This window comes from Martes martes (genome assembly GCF_963455335.1).
Source record: "Martes martes genome assembly, chromosome: 9".
Classification (NCBI taxonomy): domain Eukaryota; kingdom Metazoa; phylum Chordata; class Mammalia; order Carnivora; family Mustelidae; genus Martes; species Martes martes.
In genome coordinates, this window is record NC_137896.1 from 102,846,332 (window position 1) to 102,867,350 (window position 21,019).

Consider the following 21,019-nt stretch of genomic DNA (forward strand, 5'->3'; position numbering starts at 1 on the left):
TGGAGGGAGGAAAAACAGACTCGGGACACACAGTAGAAGCAGAATGGATAGAACCTGCTGATGCATTCAACATGAAAAATGAGGAAGAGGAAGGATGGGCCGCTGGCGGTGTCATTTACTAAGATGGGGAATTCTAAGGCAAAACTTCTACAGAGGAGGTGGATCAAGAGTTTCATTTTAAGATGCCTATGTACCAGCAAGTGAAACTGCCAGGGAGGGAGTTGAGTACATGAGCCTGAAGGTCAGGAGACACAAAGCTCAAGGTCATTATCACACAGCTGGTATAGAAGCCGGGGTCAGAGAGGAACTCCCCCAGGGGGGAGCATGTCTCAGAGTGAAAAGCTGTGGGTCCAGGAATGAGGCTGTGGAGGGCAGGGGAGGAGCCCTGGAGTGGGAAGGAAGCCAGGAAGACTGTTTCCAGAAGTTCGCCCCCATGTTCCCAGTACTGAGAACAGCCTGCAGGGCTCCTGCTGCCAGGGCTCAGGGGTCCTGGCCACTCTGCTTACTTAAGCATGGACACTCTTCAGGGCATTCACCCACTTCCCACCCGGCTCGTGAACTCTCTCTCCTGAGATGCCCACCTCCCTCTCCCCGTCCCCAGCCCCTAATCCCAGCTGCCACCCCTGTGCTATCTTTGTCTTCTACCGCGCCAGCCGCAGGCACCAAACTCTTGATCCCTTCCACTGTTTAAGAGCAAACATTAAAGAAATCACATGACTTGGACTTACCAGGAACAGTCAGAACAGAGGGGGACTTTTCCGGCTGTTCGTGAACACGGCTGCTGTTCTGAACCCAGAAAATGTGGATGGGCTCAGGAGGGCCCACGGCCTGACAGGTGAGGTTGAAGGCCGTGTTTCTTGTGACATTCATGCTCTCAGGCTGTCTAGTAAAGTGAGGAAGTCCTGCAGAGAAAGAGTTTAGTGAAAAAATGTCTTAGATCTACAAGCAAAGGCCGAGTCCCAAGGGGAAGAGACTGTTCTGGAACTTGGCAATAGATTTCTTCATACACCTGGAATGGCCAGTTTTCTTTTTTCAAGATTTTATTTATTTGACAGAGAGAGAGAGAGAGATCACAAGTAGGTAGAGAAAGAGTGGGAAGCAGGCTCCCCGCTAAGCAGAGAGCCCGATGCGGGGCTTGATCCCAGGACCCTGAGATCATGACCTGAGCCAAAGGCAGAGGCTTAACCCACTGAGCCACCCAGATGCCCCTGGCCAGTTTTCATCTTCTGAAAGTTGGCTCAGGAAGAAGAGAAGCTAATGCCTCCCCAACTAGCTGCAGTTGGCTTTCTAGGATACTTTCCCATACGGGTTGTGAAGGTGATTCAGAACTGGTTTGACCAGAGGGAGGCCTGCCCGTGTTGAAACCAGGTGTTGCTCAGACTCCTGGCACAGGCTGGCACGTGTTCAGTATTCCTTCCCAAAATACACACACAGTAAAAACAAAGCCACGTAACAGGTCCGCCTGTTTTTGAGGACAATCTACTCTGTGTGACACTTTAAGAGGAGAGATATTGAATTTGAAGATCTGTCCACTGGTGCAGGGCTGGACGGTTCTCAAAGTACATTCTCACCAGAACAGTATAGACACAGTCACATATTATAATCCTAAAGTCTTCGAGTATAACTCAGAGAGACGGCAAGGAACGGAACTTTGGAAATACCTCAGAGAAACCCAGTTCGTACTCATTTGGGGCATGTGCCAAAAATTTAACAGGGCAAGCTAACTGTTACTGGAGATTTAAACTGTATTATTTTGGGATTGGGAACTGATATTCCTGGTCCCAGAAGGAATGATATGGGAATGGCAAAATGGGGTCCTTTTTGCCTGTTTTGAAGTTTTGCAGAACTCCATTTGGACCTAATGTATTCCTGCCCTGGGTATTTTGCTGGGATTCTGACAAGTTAAATGTCCTCTCGACATTTTTCCAAGATTAACAGCAAACACAGGAACACTACCAACCCATCTCCACCCGTGGGCTGATGTTGACATAATCCTGAGGAGGCTTAGCTGTCCAGCCTGGGATGGGCCTAGAACAAAGCTCTAAAGGAGACTCCTCTGAGGGGTCCCTCCCTCAGGCCTCCTGCAGCATTAGTGGATATGAGGTTTAGGTTTGCAAAAGAATGGGGAGCAGAGCAGCCTTTCAGTGGGAGATGGTTCTAGCTGAACTTCCCTGAATAGCCAATAGACTGTTCTAAAGCCTGTGGGGGATGAGGGTCAGGAGAAAGCAGAAAAGAAAGCTGTTTGGGTGCTTCTGCTGGCAGGGTTTCTCAGAAAGCTGAGATGCAGGACCCTGGAGGCAGCCTGTGGGCTGGTAAGGGATGATCAGATGTGGTGATAATAGAGGTGCCTCCTCCTTGAAGCCTTCCTTGATAGGCCCTGCCACTGCAGAAACCAAGCATGTGTACCCGGAGACCCGGGGCCTCGGGACCTGGGCTCACCTAGGCATCGGCTCACACTCCCTACTGCAGTCCAAGTTCCTCGAGGGCAGAGACCACCCTCTCTCCTAGTCCATATCTCACTTCGTGCCTCCACTGAGCCCGTCTCATGTCACGGCATGGAACTGCACTGAATCATGTACCCAATAAATCCTAGGGCCTCAAATGAGTCCCGGATCTAGCTGCTGACCCAGTTCAGGAAAACCACTCATCCTCCAAGGCAAATCACCACTAGACCAGGTGAGCGGTCTCGGACGCCAGCCTTGAGAACTGGTGAGTGGAATGCATTTCACTTTGAAAAACAGTCTCCAGGTTTCTAAATCGTAAATAATCTGAGGACAGGAAGGTCCATAATCTGTTTTTATATCAGACCTATTGCCGAGGATAGAGTGAAAACTCTGAGAATCAAATTCACGTCATTCATCCATTATTACCTAAAGTCTCAAAAGAGGATCCCCTTGTAAAATTTCAGTGCTTACGCATTTGTAGAGTTTGCATAGAGAGTAATAAATGGGCATGCCCAACTCTAGAGTTTTACATGCAAAGCAATTAATATAGGCCACCCTGTGGCTTCTGGACTTACCTTGCACCTCAATGTAGATGGGGTCAGACACAATCTCTTCATTGTTTATTTTCATCTTACAAATGTACGACCCGTTGTCTGAACGCTGCACACTGGTTATGCTACAAAGAAAACAAATAAAGATATTTACAGTGACTACCCCTTGGGTTCCTGTTATAGGAACAGAACATTCTTCAACTTCCTTGTCATATGCTGTATTAACCTTATACGTCAACATGGCTAGGTCATGGTACCTAGACATTTGGTCAAACATTACTCTAGATGTACTTTTCGGGTGTGATTAACATTTCTATCAGCAGGCTCTGAGTGAAGATTATCCTTCATAACATGGGTAGGTCTCACTGGTCAACTGAGGGCCTTATGAGCAAAGATGGAGGTCCTCCCAAGGAAAAGGGAATTCTGCCTCTAAACTGCCTTCGGATCCAAGACTGCAACACCAACTCTTCCCTGGGTCTCTAGCTGATGCCCCGCACATTTTGGATTTGCTAGCACCCACAATCACATTAGTCAGTTCCTTAAAATAACTTTCTCTCATTCCCTCTTTGGTTCTGTTTCTCTGAAGAACCACAACTAATGCGTGTTCTGTTACTCGTCCTGCCTTTAATGGTAGGCTATATACCAGGGTTCTCTATACTGGGCAGTATTGCCCCATCAAGGCATTCTGCAAATTTGTAAGGTGGGCACAAAAACTAGGGGGCACCATGGCTTTTAGGGGCCAAGGGCCACTTTCAGAGGTCAGGGGCAACGGTTCCATATCCTAGATGACTTTCTGAGTTTAGAACCCAGTTCCATTTACAAACACACAAAGAATTTTGTCTGGTTTTAACAGCCACCTAATTTCCTAGGGCTGCAATTACCTGAACATGGGGGCCACCATCCCTTTGTGGTGTCTGGAACTTGGCCATGACTCAGATCACTGACAGCACCTCTCCATCTGCAGCTGCCCTGTGTGTGCGGGAGTACCAGGATGCCAGTCCCTGTGTACTCTATCCTCTCTCCTGGAGTGGTCACGCCTGGCATTTGTATGTTTGCATTCATATTTATTTTTTAAATTTTAAAAAATATTTTTAAAAAGATTTTATTTATTAGAGAGATGGAGAGAGAGCACAAGTAGGCAGAGCAGCAGGCAGAGGGAGAGGGAGAAGCAGGCTCTCCACTGAGCAGAGAGTCCGATGTGGGGCTCGATCCTAGGACCCTGGGATCATGTCCTGAGCCGAAGGCAGCCTCTTAACTGACTGAGCCACCCAGGCACCCGTTTGCGTTCATATTATTTGATTACAGATCACCTTTATTTTGTTTCCTTATACTACAGTTTGAACATGACATGTTGTAAAGTATCTGCTATAAACAGGTGGCCTTGGCTCTACGAGCTGGAGAATCCTGCTTTCCACCCTTCCAGCATGTTACAAGCAGGAAGTTACACCATAGCAGTCCTTAGCTAGAGGTGGGAAGGGATGAGGTAATGAGGAACTCTTTGAAATGCTCGTAGACACCCTCCAAGGAAGGACACCTTCCCTGGCCCAAAGACGCTGACTTCTTCTACTGGGCTCACCAGACAGAGGAAAGGTCATGGCCAAAGAAGAAAAGTGAAAGAAGAAAACCTTGGAGGGGTCCATCTTCCTTTCCAGCAGCTTGCTCCCTGATACAACTTATTTATCCCAAAGCAAAATAAAGTCCTTGTTGAGGACGGAGACTTAACGCTTAAAAGAGAGCAGGAAGCTGGCAAGGTGCGAGGAGACACCATCTTGGCCCACGGGTCCCATAGGCAACAGGCGGCAGTTGCCAGGATAAACACAGCACAGGGGGTCAGGAGCCAAGCTGCCACAGTGAGGCGCCTACGCCTGGAGGTTGAACACACGTTTTTAGAATAAAAAAGGAACATTTGAAAAAAAATTTTATTTATTTATTTGACAGAGAGCAAAAGAGAGCACAGCAGGGGGAGCAGCAGGCAGAGGGAGAAGCAGGCCCCCCACTGAGTGGAGAGCCTGATGTGGGGCTCCACCTGAGCAGAAGGCAGACGCTTCACTGACTGAGCCACCCAGGTGCCCCAGGAATTTTAAATTACAACTTCTCCCCAATAATGCCATTTTGCAGATCTCTTTTCGCTTCTGATCAGCAGAGTAACTAAAATATATGTCAAGAGTGGTGTCAATCAGGGGCACCTGGGTGGATCGGTTGGTGAAGCATCTGCCTTCAGCTCAGGTCATGATCCCAGGGTCCTGGGATCGAGACCCATGTCGGGCTCGCTGCTCAGTGGGGAGTCTACTTGTCCCCCTTCCTCTGCAGCTTCCCCTGCTTGTGCTCTCTTGCTCATGCTCTCTCTCCCTCTCTTTCTCTCAAATAAGTAAATAAAGTCTTAAAACAACAACAATGGTGACACTCAGAACCAGGGGAACCAGAGCTGCCTGGGTTAACATTACTGCCTTATTAGCTCCAGGACCGAATAACGTGACTCTCACCTGTTACCTGCATTTCCTGATATGCCAACCTGAGCAGCGGCCCCACTGACTTAGAATACGGTCTTCACCTTTCCCCTCATTCCTGTGTAGGAGTGGTATAATTTTGGAATTGCCCCTAATGAATGAATGTTGCACTTAGGAAAGACTCAAGGGCAAAGAAAGGCCAGGTCTCTCCATGCTTGAGGGCAGGAACCAAAGTCACAATGTCTATAGGTCACCAGGAGAACATGGGAGGAGACCTCACAGCTCCAGATAAGGGCCTAGCCGACACTCTTCTGATAAACCATGAATGTCATGGTGGCAGGAAGAGAAAAGGAGAGAAGCATGTGTCTAGAATGGGGCACTGTCCATCATGAGTATCAGCTAGTAGCTGAATGGTGCACCCTGCTCTTGGAAGCTCCTGAAGATCCTACGTGGCTGACCTGTCTAGTCTCCTCTGCAGTTCCAAAAAAATACCAAGGTCATGGCTACTGAAGGGCCGGGGGTGGGGGGGGGTCCTTTCCACATATTTCACAAGTTCATTTATAAGAGGAATCCTTTTCTTGAGGCAAGACCCAGGGGCCAGACTGATGATGAGATCTGACAGGATGAGGCCAGCCATGCCTTTGAAACTTGGCTCTGGGTTGGGGTCTGGGACCCTGGTGTTGTAGCAGGTTTGCCATGTTAACTTAGGAAGCCAGGGACCAGAGGGAGAGTGAAGGCCACAGAGGCCTGCAGGGCAGAGCCCCAGGAAAGCAGCCCGAGGATGCAAAGTACATCTGTGCAGAGGCCCCTGAGAATTGAGAGAAAGCATTAGGCATAAGTTAATATTTTAACAGCCCAACGTGGGCTGCAGAAGTCAGTCACAAAAGGCACAAAAAGTCTAGGAGTACCTTAAGCCAATCAGCAAAGAAGGAAAATCCAGGCCAGGAATAGAAAAGGAGAGTGCAAAGAGAACACGATCAAAACTTGAGTCACTCGTATCAGGAAAAGGTGACCAATCCTGTGGGGAGAAGGGCTATGTGCCTGCGTTAATTAGCAAGCCAGTAGCCATCTTACTTATAGTGCAGGGAGTGGGGAGGTGGACACAGGAGCGGTTGTCCCCCAGCTCCTCCCTCTCCCTAAAGGAAACAGCAGGCAGTCTCTGGAGGCTCCCTAGCGAAGGCTCTGAGCTCAGAATAGCAATCTAGGCATTCCAACAACTGAGTAAGAGGAGTTCCAGAAAGAACACAGGAAGGGGAGCATGACTGAAGAAAATGCCCCAGAACTGGAGATCTGGGTCTTTCCTAATCAGGCCCCTAGGTGGGCAGCACACTGGGAGAGAAAAGACCCACTAAGGGGCTTCACCAGGGAATGTCACCACTCCAAGATAAAGTGGAGATCCCAGAAGCTTCCAGAGAGAAGTAAAGCAGCACAACCCATGAATCAGAACAGCACCACACTTCTCAAGAACAAATCTGTGAGCGAAAAGGAGATAGATCAATGACTTCCGAACGACAACAGGAAATTTATTTTCCTTTTGAATTCTGTATCCAGCCAAACTACCTCAAGGTGAAGGCAGAAAAAACAACGGCATTTTCAGACATGCAAAATCCACACTAGCAGAGGGTGGGCTCTGTGCCAAAGTGAGGGAATCAAAGCCAAGAGGTGGGGTTGGGGGTCAGGGTATGTGGAACCTGGGGCTCCTGGTGGTAACATGAGCAACAAGGGCCCCCACGATGGTAGCATGACTGAGCTGTACCCCAGGGCTGGGGGGCAAGCTGCCCTGACTGGAGCAGGAGGAGGGACATTTCCAGGACAGGAAACTCCTAGGAAAAAAATCAAGCCTAGTAATTTCATCACTTCGCGAGAAGATGCCTAGTAATTTCATCACTTTGCGAGAAGATGCTTTTAGAGTTTAGGGACAAACGAGAGATTGATACTTAGAAAATTAAGCAAACTAACCAACAAGGAAGCTCTTAAATTGAGGAAAATCAAAAAGCTATAAAGAAGTAAGATGTAATCAGAACCTACTACATGATTCAGCTGAAAACAGTATTTACAGAGCCACAAAAAACGCTGACTCCTGGGTATTGATTTAACCAGAGCTGGAACATTTTAACAGATGAACTCTGGGGCCAGGCACGCACACACCACACACACACATACACGACTCATATGGACTGAATCTCTCTGAAAGATACCAGAGACGTGGATAACCACAGCTCCTCGCTGGGGAACGGCTGGAGGCTGGAGTGGAAGAGAGGATTTTGAACTGTTGGAGTATTTTATTTACCATGTGTATGCATCGCTTCCAAGAAGGTATAAAAATCGTGTCAGATTTTGGTCAAATACAAACATCTGAATCAGGGAAAACCAAAGCCACCACACGGACTCAGCCACTGCGTCTAGACAGGAACCACCTGGACAGAGCCCCAGGGCCAGCTGCAGGGACCCACAGAGAATCCCTGTCCCGCAGACCTCTCACAGCTAGACAGCCTTGCTCTGGAATGGCTCTTCAGGAGCGGCTAAGTGCTACAGTGTTCTTAAAAGAAACACAGAAAAAGAGCAAATATTGCACGATTCCCCTTATATGAGGTACCTAGAGTAGTTGCAGAGAAAGAAAGTAGAATAGAGTCACCAAGGACTGGGGGAAAAGAGGATGTGGATTAGGCTTCAACGGGCATGGAGTTTCCCTTTGAGGGGATGAGAAAGTTCTGGGCAGGACTGGTGGTATGGGCTGTGTAACAGAGTGAATGCACTTAGTGCTGCTGAACCGTACGTGTGGAACGGGTTAAAACAGTACATTGTGGCCTATGTATATTTTACCACAAGAAAAAAATTAAAAATGGAAAAATTTTTTTAAAGAACCCCAACTTTTAGAAACCAATAAAGTCCTTCCAGGTTTAGCTTCCGACAACTAAGCTAGAATTTCATTCCCAGTGGGGAATCCTGAGGCCACACGGAAAACATACCAAATCCTTTCCCTCGGCCACAAATTACCCCAATAAACTAAATCTGCAGGTGCTGGCTGCCTACAGGAACAGCAGCTTTTGTTTTTACTTGAGAGCTGGTCTCCCCAGTCTTCTGGTCTGATGGCTGGTGATGGCCTGGAACGCTTTACCCGACCGTTCAGTGTTTCCGCCAAAGCCAGAGTGTACCCCCAAATTATACCCTCTTTGAAAGACTCCAGGGAAAGACCCTGGCTTTGCAGCATCCTGGGATCTGCACAAATGGATGAGCTAGTTTCAGGTTGGTATCAAGCTGAAATGCAAATGAGGCAGCATATGGTTGGTCGGAGAGCCCAGCCCTGTGACTTAAAGTCCTGCAAAGGAGAAAAGCAAGAAGCTGTGGAGAAACACAGCCTGAGCTGCACACCATTCAGGATGAGGTCAGTGTAAGGACCTATTTTATATTTTTATATTTTAGCAAGAGGCTTTCATTGAGGTTAAACAAAAACCTTGTTGTTTAACCCTTAAACTGTCCCTGCTCCCCTTCCCCCAGGGGATTCACTTAAAAACAAGTCCCAGAAACCAGCTCCAGGTAACAAAGCCCAGATGCAAAGGTGGGTCAGGCCAGGTGGAGACATCCGATCAGTAGGGGGTTGCATACTGTCTCCCTAGCTACCAAGGAGTATGGGCCCCCGCCCTTTGGGAACCCTTTTGGCACCAATCAAGGTGTAATAGGCTGATTCAAATGTCTACTAGGGTAAATTGTAATTCAATTGGTCACCTGTGTGTGGCCAGGCCCAACCGGATGGCCTTTGCCCTTAAAAGCTAGACTGTGAAACAGAGAAGGGTCGCCCTCTCTTGCAAGAGGTGCAGCCCCAAACGTTCGGTTAGATTCTTGATGCTTGGTGCGAAATAAAGCTTTGCTTGACCTTCGCTTTGTACCAGTCTTGCTCCTTTAATCACGGACCCGTTATTGGGGCATAACAGTCAGGAATGTGGGGTATGCAGGGTGGGAGTGCAATTTTCAGGATTAAACCCCAAGCCATTAATTAGGAATACCGCAATCCACTAGCAGACACCAAGGATTTCCTACACCTATAATAGACATTCAAGTGAAAGAGGAAAAAAATGTGAATTATTAGTACAGAATGGACCCAGCTCAAGAGGGCATCTAGACTTGAAGTACTATATCAGTTATTTCTTCCCCTGTATGTGCCTGGGGTATTGCAATTTTGAAAATAATCTTTAAGGTTTTCCCTTTACAATTTCATTTACATTCTTCTACATGTGTTTCCATTTTACCACAGCAGGGCACAGTGCTTTATAGAGCCACTGAAATATTTTGAAGACTTTTAATTATACAGGAAGACATTCATAACGTTAGGTGAACGAAATGAGATACATAATCATCTGTGTCATGAAATGCCAATTTCATTTCAGGAATACTAAATTTATATGTGGTTGGAAAAGATTCCTCGGGGTTGTGGGCCACAGTTTCTCTGTATGTGTTTGGTATTTTCTAAGTATTTAACAAAGTACATATATCACTATTAAAATTACTTGAGGGGCACCGGGGTGGCTCAGTGGGTTAAAGCCTCTGCCTTCGGCTCAGGTCATGATCTCGGGGTCCTGGGATCAAGCCCTACATTGGGCTCCCCGCTTGGTGGGGAGCCTGCTTCCTCTTCTCTCTCTGCCTGCCTCTCTGCCTACCTGTGATCTCTGTCAAATAAATAAATTTAAAAAAATAAAATAAAGTAACTTGAAAATATATACCTACAGGAACTAAGACCAAGCAGTTTCTAAAATCTTTCAGGAACATTCTACTTCATGATGTTACATCTCCTTTAGTCTTGCCCAAGTAGAGGGGACTTGTACTTAATGCATGTGAACATCTGTCATTTTTACCCTCTCACCCATCCCCCAGTTTCAGTAAACTGAGGTTTGACTGAAAGATGAATGGACTCTTGGGAGATGTCAGGTCCTTTCCCCTGATTTCCCCTTCAAGGCCAAGTCTATAATCTGAAGGAAACACCACCTTAACGTATTAACACTATCTTAGTACTTCTGCCCCTGACCTTAGTTCTCTCTTCCCCTCTATCCTGTTCACAGGTCCATGCAGGACACAGACCAGCTCTACCCTCCTTACCCCAACGTCCAGATGTTCATTCAGGCAGCTGTTCAACCAGTAAGGTGCCTGTAAACACCTTCATGAGCAAGGCTGGCTGTTTTTATAACTGGTGAGCAGGGGCTGTGTGGTGATTTGGGGGAAAAACAAATCTCTACTCCTCGTGTCTAAAACGACGTTACCAGTGAATGTGAACACTTTCCTTAGTGTAAATTACTTTACGGTCTTTTCTTCCTTTGGAAGGGAGAGGGCGCCATGATGGCATTGGGCCACCATGGAAAAGGGTGGGGAGGGGGTGTGTGGAAGCAATGGAAGAAATAAGAGGGGAAAACTCCACTGCCTTAAGTGCGCACACACCTTAATGTACACCTTCAACCAAAAAGGGTCTTGTTTTAGGGTCAAAGACCAGACACTTGACTAACACTTGTTTTCAGAATGGAGCGTTTGGGAGTGTCTAAGTGTAGGGTCTGTCCAATATAGAAGAGGAAATGTGGAACTGAGAAAGACTAAGAAAGTTAAATCACATCCACAATCTTGTCAGTCTCTAGCAACCGCCAACTGCTTCCTAGTTAAAGGATACATGCTGATACAAAGTGCTGTGGGGGCCTCAATCTGAAGACCTCATCATTTTCATAATTCATGTGAATCCCAGCCTTTCTTATAACAACACCTTATAGAATAATGGCTCCATGTTCTGACTTGAAATACCTTGTGTTTCTCTCCATAATTCCTCTGACCTCTGCCAATATACACACATCTGTATTTTGTCCATTCCCTTAAATACATGTGGTCCATACAGGTATTATTAATGGCAACTCCAACAAAATTACAGGCTAATGAATTCTTGATTAAATTCCACACATGGAAAGCCTAGCACTAATCTTTAACTCTTTACTGGGAACCAGAGTAGATTTGTTTTAGGGCCCATGAGATGTAAGAACAGAAGACACCACAGGTATGCAAATCAAGCCCCCTGCTTAAGGGTGACGGCTTATTCCCTAGTGACCCTGGACAAGTCACCCTGCTCACAGGGACTTCAGGATCCTCATCTGTAAGATATCAAATTCAGGGTCTCCAACATCCTTCACTCCCGCCAAGAAATTACACAAATATTTACAATCTTGATTAATTCACGATAATGAATCACTATACAGTTCCTGGGTCACCTGAACATGACCTTAATACAGTTGAAAGATATTAGACTTGGTATTGTCCCCCAAGCTACTCAATTCAGCACAGCGTCCACCATTTACAAGAATTCTGAGCACTATATCTGTTTTATGGCTTAGTTTGGAAGTCTGATAAGATTCCCCCCCCCCCACTTCAGAATGAGTTTATGAAAATGAAGCTGAATCCGTGCAAAAGTATAACCTTTTTTCTAAAGTTCTAAAGATATGACCCAGGTCCCCTTCTGAACTCTGAAGACACAAATCCAAGATACACCACTATCTACTTTAAGTTTAAAAACTCTCCAATTTAGGTCCTTTGATATCATCTCATGGCCCCTTTGGACATACCTGAAGCTGCTGGTCATGGGGTCCAAACTCATCTTTTTGGCAAGAAGGCAGCTTACCCCATCGTCTCCTGGCTGGCCAGTGGCAGGACCCCTGTTCAGGACTCCCAGCCCAGAGAGTCAGCAGGGTAGTGCTTTCCTCCTAATGATACCTGATGAGCCCAATGTGTCAGCTTTCTGTTTCTTTAAGCTTACTGTTCCTTAGGGGCACCTGGGTAGCTCAGTGGGTTAAGCATCTGCCTTGGGCTCAGGTAAAGATCCCGGAGTCTCAGGATAGAGCCCTGCACGGCTCCCTGCTCAGCGGGGAGTCTGCTTCCCCTCTGCCCCTCCCCCTGCTCATGCTCACTCGCTCGCTCTCTCTCACTCACTTTCTCTCAAATAAATAAAATCTTTAAGAAAATATAAACTGCTCCTTATTCATTATTAAATGGTGATCTCTCATCAGAAGCTGTGTCCATAGCATGGTAAAACATCTGTGTTTTGTAGTTGATGGAGAAAAATATGTAGTCAAGTCCCCTGAGTGGTCTCAGCCACTGGCTGAGAATGGCAGCCCAAGAGACCCAGCCTGAGTTTAAATCAACCAGTGGAAAATGTGAGAGCTGTGTTCTTTGCTTTGATGCTAACCAAGCCTGTAACTTAGAAAAAATACGAAAAAAAAAAAAAAAAAGGGGTGTATCTTGCGGAAGTATATGGACACACTCAACTCGAACCGGAGTTGTTAGCCTTGTGGCATCTCTGAAGCAGTTTTCTGAAAAGGAAACAAAATGATTCACCAGAAGACATGACATTGTCTCGGACAGCCATGAGTATCAGGCCGGAGAAAGTGAAAATGTCCCAGATCAAAGAGGTCTCTGCTCGGAGTGGAGGAATCCCAGAGAAAAAGGCACTTGCTCCAACTGTGTGCCTCTGACCTCGTTTGGAGCTTTCTAGGACCACAGGTCTACTGAACTCCAAAGCTGTCCATGCAAGGAGACTCTGACTCAAAACCAAACAAAACAAAACACCCAAACCCCTCCTAGCGAAAGAGGAGAGAGTAGAAAATAAAACAGGGAGGGTGGAGAGGAGAAGCAGCTGGCTGTCTGCAGGATGCTGAAAATACGATGACGCAATCCTCGGGACAACAGATTCTTCCAGATGTGCATGCTGACTTGGCTTAGCCCTGCCAACCCTCCCCCTCCGCAACACATTTGGCTGGCCCTTGCCAAAACAGAGTGGAACACGGAGACAGTGACCCAGGTGGCTTAAGGTTTGTCTCATTTCCCCAGTCTTTATAGACTTTCCAGCTTTTTCCCACCCCAACAGGCATGAGGGCTAATGTCAGCACCACGATTTGCAGGAGCAGGGGATGCTGGGGACAGGTGGAAGAGAGAGGGGGGATAAGGCCAATGAAAGGGATGGGAATGTGTTCAAAGCTCCACGCCCATAGGGTAATTTAGATGTCTCTTTACACCTGGAAAGAAACAGTGTTCCTGGGGTGCCTGGGTGGCTCAGTTGTTAAGCAGCTGCCTTCAGCTCAGGTCATGATCCCAGGGTCCTGGGATCAACCCCCACATTGGGCTGCCTGCTCGGCGGGAAGCCTGCTTCTTCCTCTCCCATTCCCCCTGCTTGCATTCCCTCTCTCACTGTCTCTCTCTGTGTCAAATAAATAAATAAAATCTTAAAAAAAAAAAACAAAAAACAGTGTTCCCACTCACTGGGAGAGCTCTTGAGTCAAGTGGGAGCTTGACATGACTTGCAGGTCGGGGTGGGGGAAGTGGTTCCCCAGAAGGCAGAGCCTCTGATAATCCAGTTTGAATGGGGCCAAGATCTACATAAAAGAGATCAACCACACAGACTGTCCGCTGTGAATCTGCACTCTAACGGCACCCGGAGGGCTGCTCACACAAAAACCAAAAAACCGTCTTTTAACGTAGGAGGTTTTTACTTTTGAATCACAAATAACATAACAACATTCAAAAAGGAAAGGAAGAAAGAACACATACCTGAAGGAAGCGATTATTGCTGTAACTTCGTCATCCGGATAAAACTGAGTAATGGCATGATGGGCCCCGACCAACTCCTTCTCATCCTTCCACCAAGAAATAACTGCAATGTCCTGGTACGTAGTAGGTATATTGATGGAGCAGTTAAATTTGACATCCTTATGTTCAGAGAGTATTATGTGGCCAATTGTATGATTAAATGCCAGAGGCGGTAGGAGCTTTGACCCAGCAGAGGTCACCCCGGCATGGGCTGCACTCCCTGTAGGTGGTCGTCCAGGCTGGGTTGGTGAAGACATCGTGGCAGGCTGGTACCCACTGGTGTGAGGAAGGGATAATGGCACGTGGTCAGCCTGCAGGCCTCCTGGCAATGGGAGGTCAGGCTTGGTTTCTTCCCTCACCTCTGCCACAGCTGCAAAACAGAAATCTGCTTTTAGCCTTTTTTTTTTTTTAAAAGACTTTATTTATTTATTTAGCAGATAGAGAGAGATCACAAGTAGGCAGAGAGGCAGGCAGAGAGAGAGGAGGAAGCAGGCTCCCGGTTGAGCAGAGAGCCCGATGCGGGGCTCGATCCCAGGACCCTGAGATCATGACCTGAGCCGAAGGCAGAGGCTTAACCCACTGAGCCACCCAGGTGTCCCTGACTTTAAGCCTTTTAAATAATGGGGTTTTCCAAATCGGTTCCCAATCTCTAAGGCCACGATGAGAGAGAATTGGGGTATCCTCAGTGTCCTTAGAAAACATGAGCAGAACGTATTTAACACACGTCTGGATGTATATTCTCATTCACAAGTTCATTCATCGGTTCACTGATCTCCTAAAGAATGTTTAAGAACTAGAACACCCCCCATCAAAAATTGTTTCCTTTTTTAAATTTATTTTATTTATTTAATTTTTTTTTAGAGAGAGAGCACGTGTAAGTATAAGAGAGGCAGGCGTGGGGAGGAGCAGAGGGAGAGGGAGAGAATCTTAAGTAGGCTACATGCTCAGCATGGAGCCCAGTGCCGGGTTCGATCTCACGAGCCTGAGATCATAACCTGAGCTGAAATCAAGAGTCAGATACTTAACCGACTGAGCCACCCAGGTACCCATTCAAAAATTCACTTTTCTTTTTTTTTTTAATTGAGATACAACTGACATATTATATTAGTTTCGGGTACACAACATAATGATTTGATATTTGTATATATTGCACAATGTTTATCTAGTTAGTTTAGCTGACTACCATCACAACGCACAGTTACAAAATTTTTTTTCTTGTGATGAGAACTTTAAAGACCTACTCTCTTAGGCAGAGAGGATACAATACAGTATTTTGGCTTTTTTACAATATAATATTATTAACAATAGTCACCCTACTGTATATGACATCACCAGGACTTACTTATTTTATAACTGGACCTTTGCACCTTTTGACCATCTCCACCCATTTTCCAAAACTGTGACTCATTCAAAGTCCTTCATACCCAACTCAACAGCATGGCAGGAAGGCGATGGCCCCTGAGATCACTTTTCTCACTGTGTTCCCAGTCACAGACCATGCCACAAATCCAACCAGTGATCTTGCAAAGGCTACTACCGGTCACAAAGACAGGAGTTTACAATTCTTGCGCCTCAACGTGACCCATCTATAGGTATGGGGGAAAACATCAGTCATTCATGACATGACCTACAACGGAATGACTTGGAGCTTCCAGTAAAATGCTCCCCTGCTGGAATGGACCTGGAAATGTTGATTTCATCTGGCCTATGAGTATTTCTAAAAATACTGGCCCACAATAGTAGTTGTTCTGTTTTTTTTTCATAGCACTTCTGGAGCACACATTCTCTGCTGGTGGTTATGGATTCAAACATGTTGGCCTCAAGTGCTTGAGACAGGCAAAGAATGGGAGATTCACAGGTCTGGCATTTTGTGAGTAAGTGACTGGGGGTACCCACTCAGTGGCTGTCCCTCTGCCACACTCAGAATGTCACACCCTCCTGGGCTCCTGTGTGTGTATGTGTGTGTGTGAGAGAGTAGGGTGGTCTCTGCTTAGGGCTGTGCCAGATTTAGGAAATAAGAACACAGGATGCCTAGTTAAGCTTGAATTTCAGATAAGCAACAAATAATGTTTAGGATAAGGAGTGAACTAAGCACTTATCTGGCCAATGGAGATACAAACAGGAGATCTGGGGGGCAGAAGAAAGGATCTGAGAACTTGCTCCTCTGGCTTCCTCCCTACAAGTCACTCTGGCCTGCACATCTTCCTCAGCTGAAGGTCACAGCTCCTGTTAGGAAGTCTTCTCTATGTACTCTTTCAACCCAGGTCGGCTCTCATACTTGATGCATTTGAGAACTACCTCCAGGGTGAATGCCAGGTTGGAGAAGAAGAGATTTCACTATAAGAAACTGGGGAAAGCTCATTGCTTCCCTTTAGCCTGAGGTCTCAGTGGCTGTGGGAGAGCAGGGGCCCTCTGCAAGCTTTGCAGGAGGCTTATGTGGGTCAGCAGCAGGCTGGCCTTGAGCCCAGCCATCCAGACAGATGAGTGTGCTGTGATGGGAGTGTTCATTTATTCCAGGGAGTGGAGGTCAGGGCGACTCTGCAGAGAGGGGCCCCTGCCTCTCCTGTTGCCCCCATGCCAGGCAAATCTTATGCATGAGGGTAGGCCTGGGCTCTTAGCAGGGAACGGCAAAGCTCTGCCTGGGTCCTATCCAGTTCCACCATCTCCTCTGAATTTGGGGACACTTTCTGCAGTTATGAATGCTCTGGCCGTTTCTTTTATGCCTTCAGACCGTCCACAAGAACGCTCTTTTTCTTGAGGCTCTGAAGCACTTACAATTCACCTTTGCCTCTTAGGTCAGCAAACTTGTCCATGGTCCTTATTCACTGACATCCATGGGAGTGGGAAGTCAGTGGTACATCTGGATAACTTTGTTTTTCTTGAAACAGAAAGCAAACAAGTGGAGTGGGAGAAGCAAATAATTCTTTGGTTTGTTTAATTTACTTGAAGACATTTAAAATGCTAAATGATAAAGGTAACCCAAGTTGGTAGTGGAAAATTCAAATATTTATAGAAACACAGAAAATATAAAATGGAAACCTGTTTTGTAATCCCAACCCTGCAAAATAACCCCTGATTACAGTTGGATACAGTCTTCAGTTTTCTATGAGCTAAGCAGCTCACCAAACAAACTAAAGGCCCAGCCACCCACTCAGATGATGTCAGGTGATCAAACCCAACCTGTAATCACTACGATGGCTGAAAAGATAGCTAAGCTCCATGAGTTGAATTGCCAGGAGTGAGCACAATGATTCAATTCCCAACCAGTACTTACATAGCACTGGGTCTAAGATTTGCTGTGATAGTCTAATGGGGGACAGAAAGGCACTTGCCCCAGAGGGGGAGCAGCAGAGGGACCCAGGAGTTACAGGGGAAATGGGATAGAGCTAACTGGGGTGAGGGGAGGGGGTTCTTGACAGTGTCAGAGAGGCCTTCCTTGGTCCCTCCAACTACTTAGCCCTCCTCCATTAGGTGCTGGGGCCCCTCCCCTTTGTAACACCTCCTATGATTTCTCATTCAGTTCTTTCTCTCCTATTGGACTGAGAGCCCCAAGAGGCCTTGTACCTGCCCTGTAGCCAGTTCACAGATGATGCTCAAAGTAGGTGTGTTGAATAAGTAAAGGCATGAATTAGAGGAGGGAGGGGAACTGGACAGGGTTTCAAGTGGCAGGAGTGGTGGGAAACTGAAGAGAAAAAGGAGGCCCTAATAGTTTGGGAACACGAATGTAGCCATAGGGTGGCGTTCCCATGTTTGGACCAAAGTGATCGAGCGAGTAAATACAGGCTGACTGTGGAGAGCCCGAGTCCTGCCTGAAGCAGTAGCGATTCCTGGAAGGTTTCTGAGCAGGGGAGAGGGAAGGTCACAGCCATACTTGACCCTGGCACTGACATCCGGCTGAGTGGGAGCAAGAGGAGCAGGAAGGAGGAGGCCGGGAGGTGGGAAACCTGCCAGGAAGACAGCAAAGACCTGACCAGCAGAGCCGCCAGGAAGCAGGAAGGATGGGGGAGAGGCGAGGGGCCAAACTCACTATCGCCACCGTCCTGCAACAGAAAGGTCAGTCTGACACTGAGTTCTTAGGAAGGATGTAATCTCAGAACACAGGGGAGTTCTCTGGAGTGGTCATGATTCTGGCTGTTGTAAGAAGAGTACAGGCCAGGAGGCGCCTTCTGGTTCAGCTTCCTCACAGGAGAAGTGGGGATGGCAATAATGGTGCCCCACAGGGTTGCTGTTAGCAAGAAAGGACGAATTCCTATGTCGGGCTCATAATCGGCACTCAGTAACTGTTAGCTATTAGTCTTTCTTTTTTCCTTTTTTTTTTTTTAAGATTTTATTTATTTACTTGAGAGAGAGAGAGAGAGAGAGAACAGAGGGAGAGGTAGAAGCAGAACCCCTGCTGAGCCAGAGCCTGATGCAAGGCTTGATCCTAGGACCCTGGGATCGATCATGACTTGAGCTAAGGCAGCTGCTTAAGTAACTGAGCCATCCAGCCATCCGTCCAGCCATCCCTATTTCTTTCTTTCTTTCTTTCTTTCTTTCTTTCTTTCTTTCTTTCTTTCTCTCTCTTTCTCTCTTTCTCTCTTTCTTTCTTTCCTTCCTTCTTTTTTTAAGATTTTACCCATCCATTTATTTGAGAGAGAGAGAAGAGAGCACAAGCATGGGAGGATAAGAGGGAGAGGGACAGACTTTGCACAGAGCAGGGAGCCCCACGCGGGGCTCCATCTCAGGACCCCGAGATCACAAGCTGAGCCAAAATCAAGAGTCAGACACTCAACCAACACAGCCACGCAGGCGCCTCTGTTTCTTACTATTTTCTTATTTTATTGCGGATCAGTAAAAACCTGCCACTCTCCAATACCTGAGAGGGGCTGATTTATAGGGGTTGAGAGCAAGGGCTGAACAACTCCTCACGGACAGTGAGGATGGTGAGGTTCCCACTGCACAACTGTGGGGGCCGCTGGCGGGGTTGCTATTTATTTAACAGCCTGTGTCAACGGTGCTTTAGAACTCTGCAGTGCAGACAGGGAGCCCTGAGTGATTACGGATAATATGAAAAAAAGGCAAAATACCAATCCCAGGTTTTGGACCCAAGAGACAGGGCAATGACCAGAGATCACGTGTTAAGCTACTAACCTTTCACTGTTTCGACTATTTCCCTGTATAATGCCCCTCCCCCTGTTTTTCCTTACAGAAGTGGACCACTTTAAAATTATTGGGGGGTGGGGGGAGTTATGACAGAAGGAGGAGACCAGACCAATAAGCCTTGTTTATACAACCAACCTTCTAATTCTCACCAACATGCTCCTGTTAACTAATCCTTAAAACAGCAAAAGGCAACATGATAGCCAGTTAAACGGACACACACTGGAGACAATGTTTAATCAGTGTGAGAGATTATTAAAGCCCACAGAGACTGAATGACAATTTGGTCCGCTCTAGGCACACAGGGAAAAGCCAGCTGCTTCCTGCTGTAATCTAGGTGTAATTCACAAGAAACTTCACCCTCCGCTCCTCCCCTTTCCAGATTGTTTCCTTCTGTGCACTGGATAAGTCAATGAAGTGGCAAGTTCAACCGTACCCAAGTGACTGCTACTAAGTAGCCTTGGATAACTGGCCTCCCAGCCAGGTGAGAGAGTAGCTGTCCAGCTGTTCCCGCAGCTACACTGCCAGCTGCAGGGGGCCACGCCCATCCAGCCCTCCAGCTGCTGATGGAGCATCCCTGCCGGTTGCTCATTACCACTCAGCCCTTGACCAGATTCCGACATCAGCTTTGTACAGAGAGGGATTGTGTCTCCCTCATGGACGTCCAGCGCCAAGCGCAGGGACAGGCTTATGGGACATGATTAACAAGTATTTATTCATACAACAAATAAACTGGGTAGATACAATGTCCATTGTTTCATGCAGGTTTGCCTTGTTTTTCTGAACAAATTTACAGCTTCCTCAGAAGCTGGAGGTGCCATTGCCTGAGCCCAGCAGGATGTATGACACGGACTTAATGCACAGTGAACTTCCATGGACTAAATGGGTGTGATGTGGGCAGAGTTCTGAAGGCTGAGCAAGGAATAGAGGTGGTCCAGGCAGGGACACTCCTGTGGCTGGGAGTGGGACGGAGATGGGATGCTGGCATGCCTCTGAAGCAGCACCTTTCCACCAACCACATGAGCCACAGTGGGCCAGACATTTAGGGACCTTAGTCCGGTAGACTCACAATTGGTCAGTTGGGGAATGCTAGCTAGCAGTCTACTTTCTGTGTCATCAACTAACACATCCCACCTTTAAGTCCACAAATAGCGGCTGCATGCTTGCTGAGTGTGCGTGATGGCAGGTGGGCTGGTTGGTGGTTAGTACTGTTCAGTGGTTGCCCAGGAAAGTCCCCTGCTGCCTGAGACATGACCTCAGAAAAGCCCTTTAGCCTCTCTGATCTCCTACAAAGAGTGCCTCGGTGGTAGGACATGGCCAGATGTCCATGGTCTGCTAGAACATTCTACAGATTTTGGCTGACATTGTTGTCATTGGCTAGCATCTGCACCTGGGGCCTGCTGGCCACCTGAAGTAGGATGTCTGAGGCTAGGCCTGGGCCTTGTAGGACTGAGTGCTGGGACTAATCAGAGAGGTCAGTGCATAGGGAACAGCAACACTGGAAGGGCATAATTGGCACCTGCGAATAAGAGGAGAAAAGAAACTTTTAGCTTGTGATGGCCAGAAGGCTCTGGGCTCAAAGGTATCTTCTCAGGGCTGGCTGGTCTCCATAATGCTTTCGTAATATTAGCTCCTTTCCTCCTCTCCAAGCTTTGGGACTACAGCCGCAGGGATATAGGAAGCGGAAGCCGCTAAAATTGCAGGTCCGGGGTAGTGGGTGGAATGGGTGCACTGGGCAGCACCCGGGCCTTGGAGGCCCTCTAAACCATGAGAGGATGACTGGGCAGGGTCGGGGGGCAGGCCTGCGGGAGGAAGAGTGCAGGTTGGTCAGCCC

General features: G+C 47.3%; 1 protein-coding gene across 2 annotated transcripts in view; it reads right to left on the bottom strand.

Annotated features, from left to right (window-relative positions):
- Positions 1–21,019, bottom strand: part of MERTK (MER proto-oncogene, tyrosine kinase) — a 113,233-nt gene that overhangs the window by 69,198 nt on the left and 23,016 nt on the right. For both annotated transcript variants that reach the window (XM_080812661.1, XM_080812662.1), the window contains exons 2-4: positions 14,008–14,416; positions 3,020–3,120; positions 729–902 (exon numbers count right to left, since the gene is read on the bottom strand). In XM_080812661.1, coding sequence (XP_080668787.1) covers positions 729–902; positions 3,020–3,120; positions 14,008–14,416 — 684 coding nt within the window. The remainder of the gene's footprint in view (positions 1–728; positions 903–3,019; positions 3,121–14,007; positions 14,417–21,019) is intronic.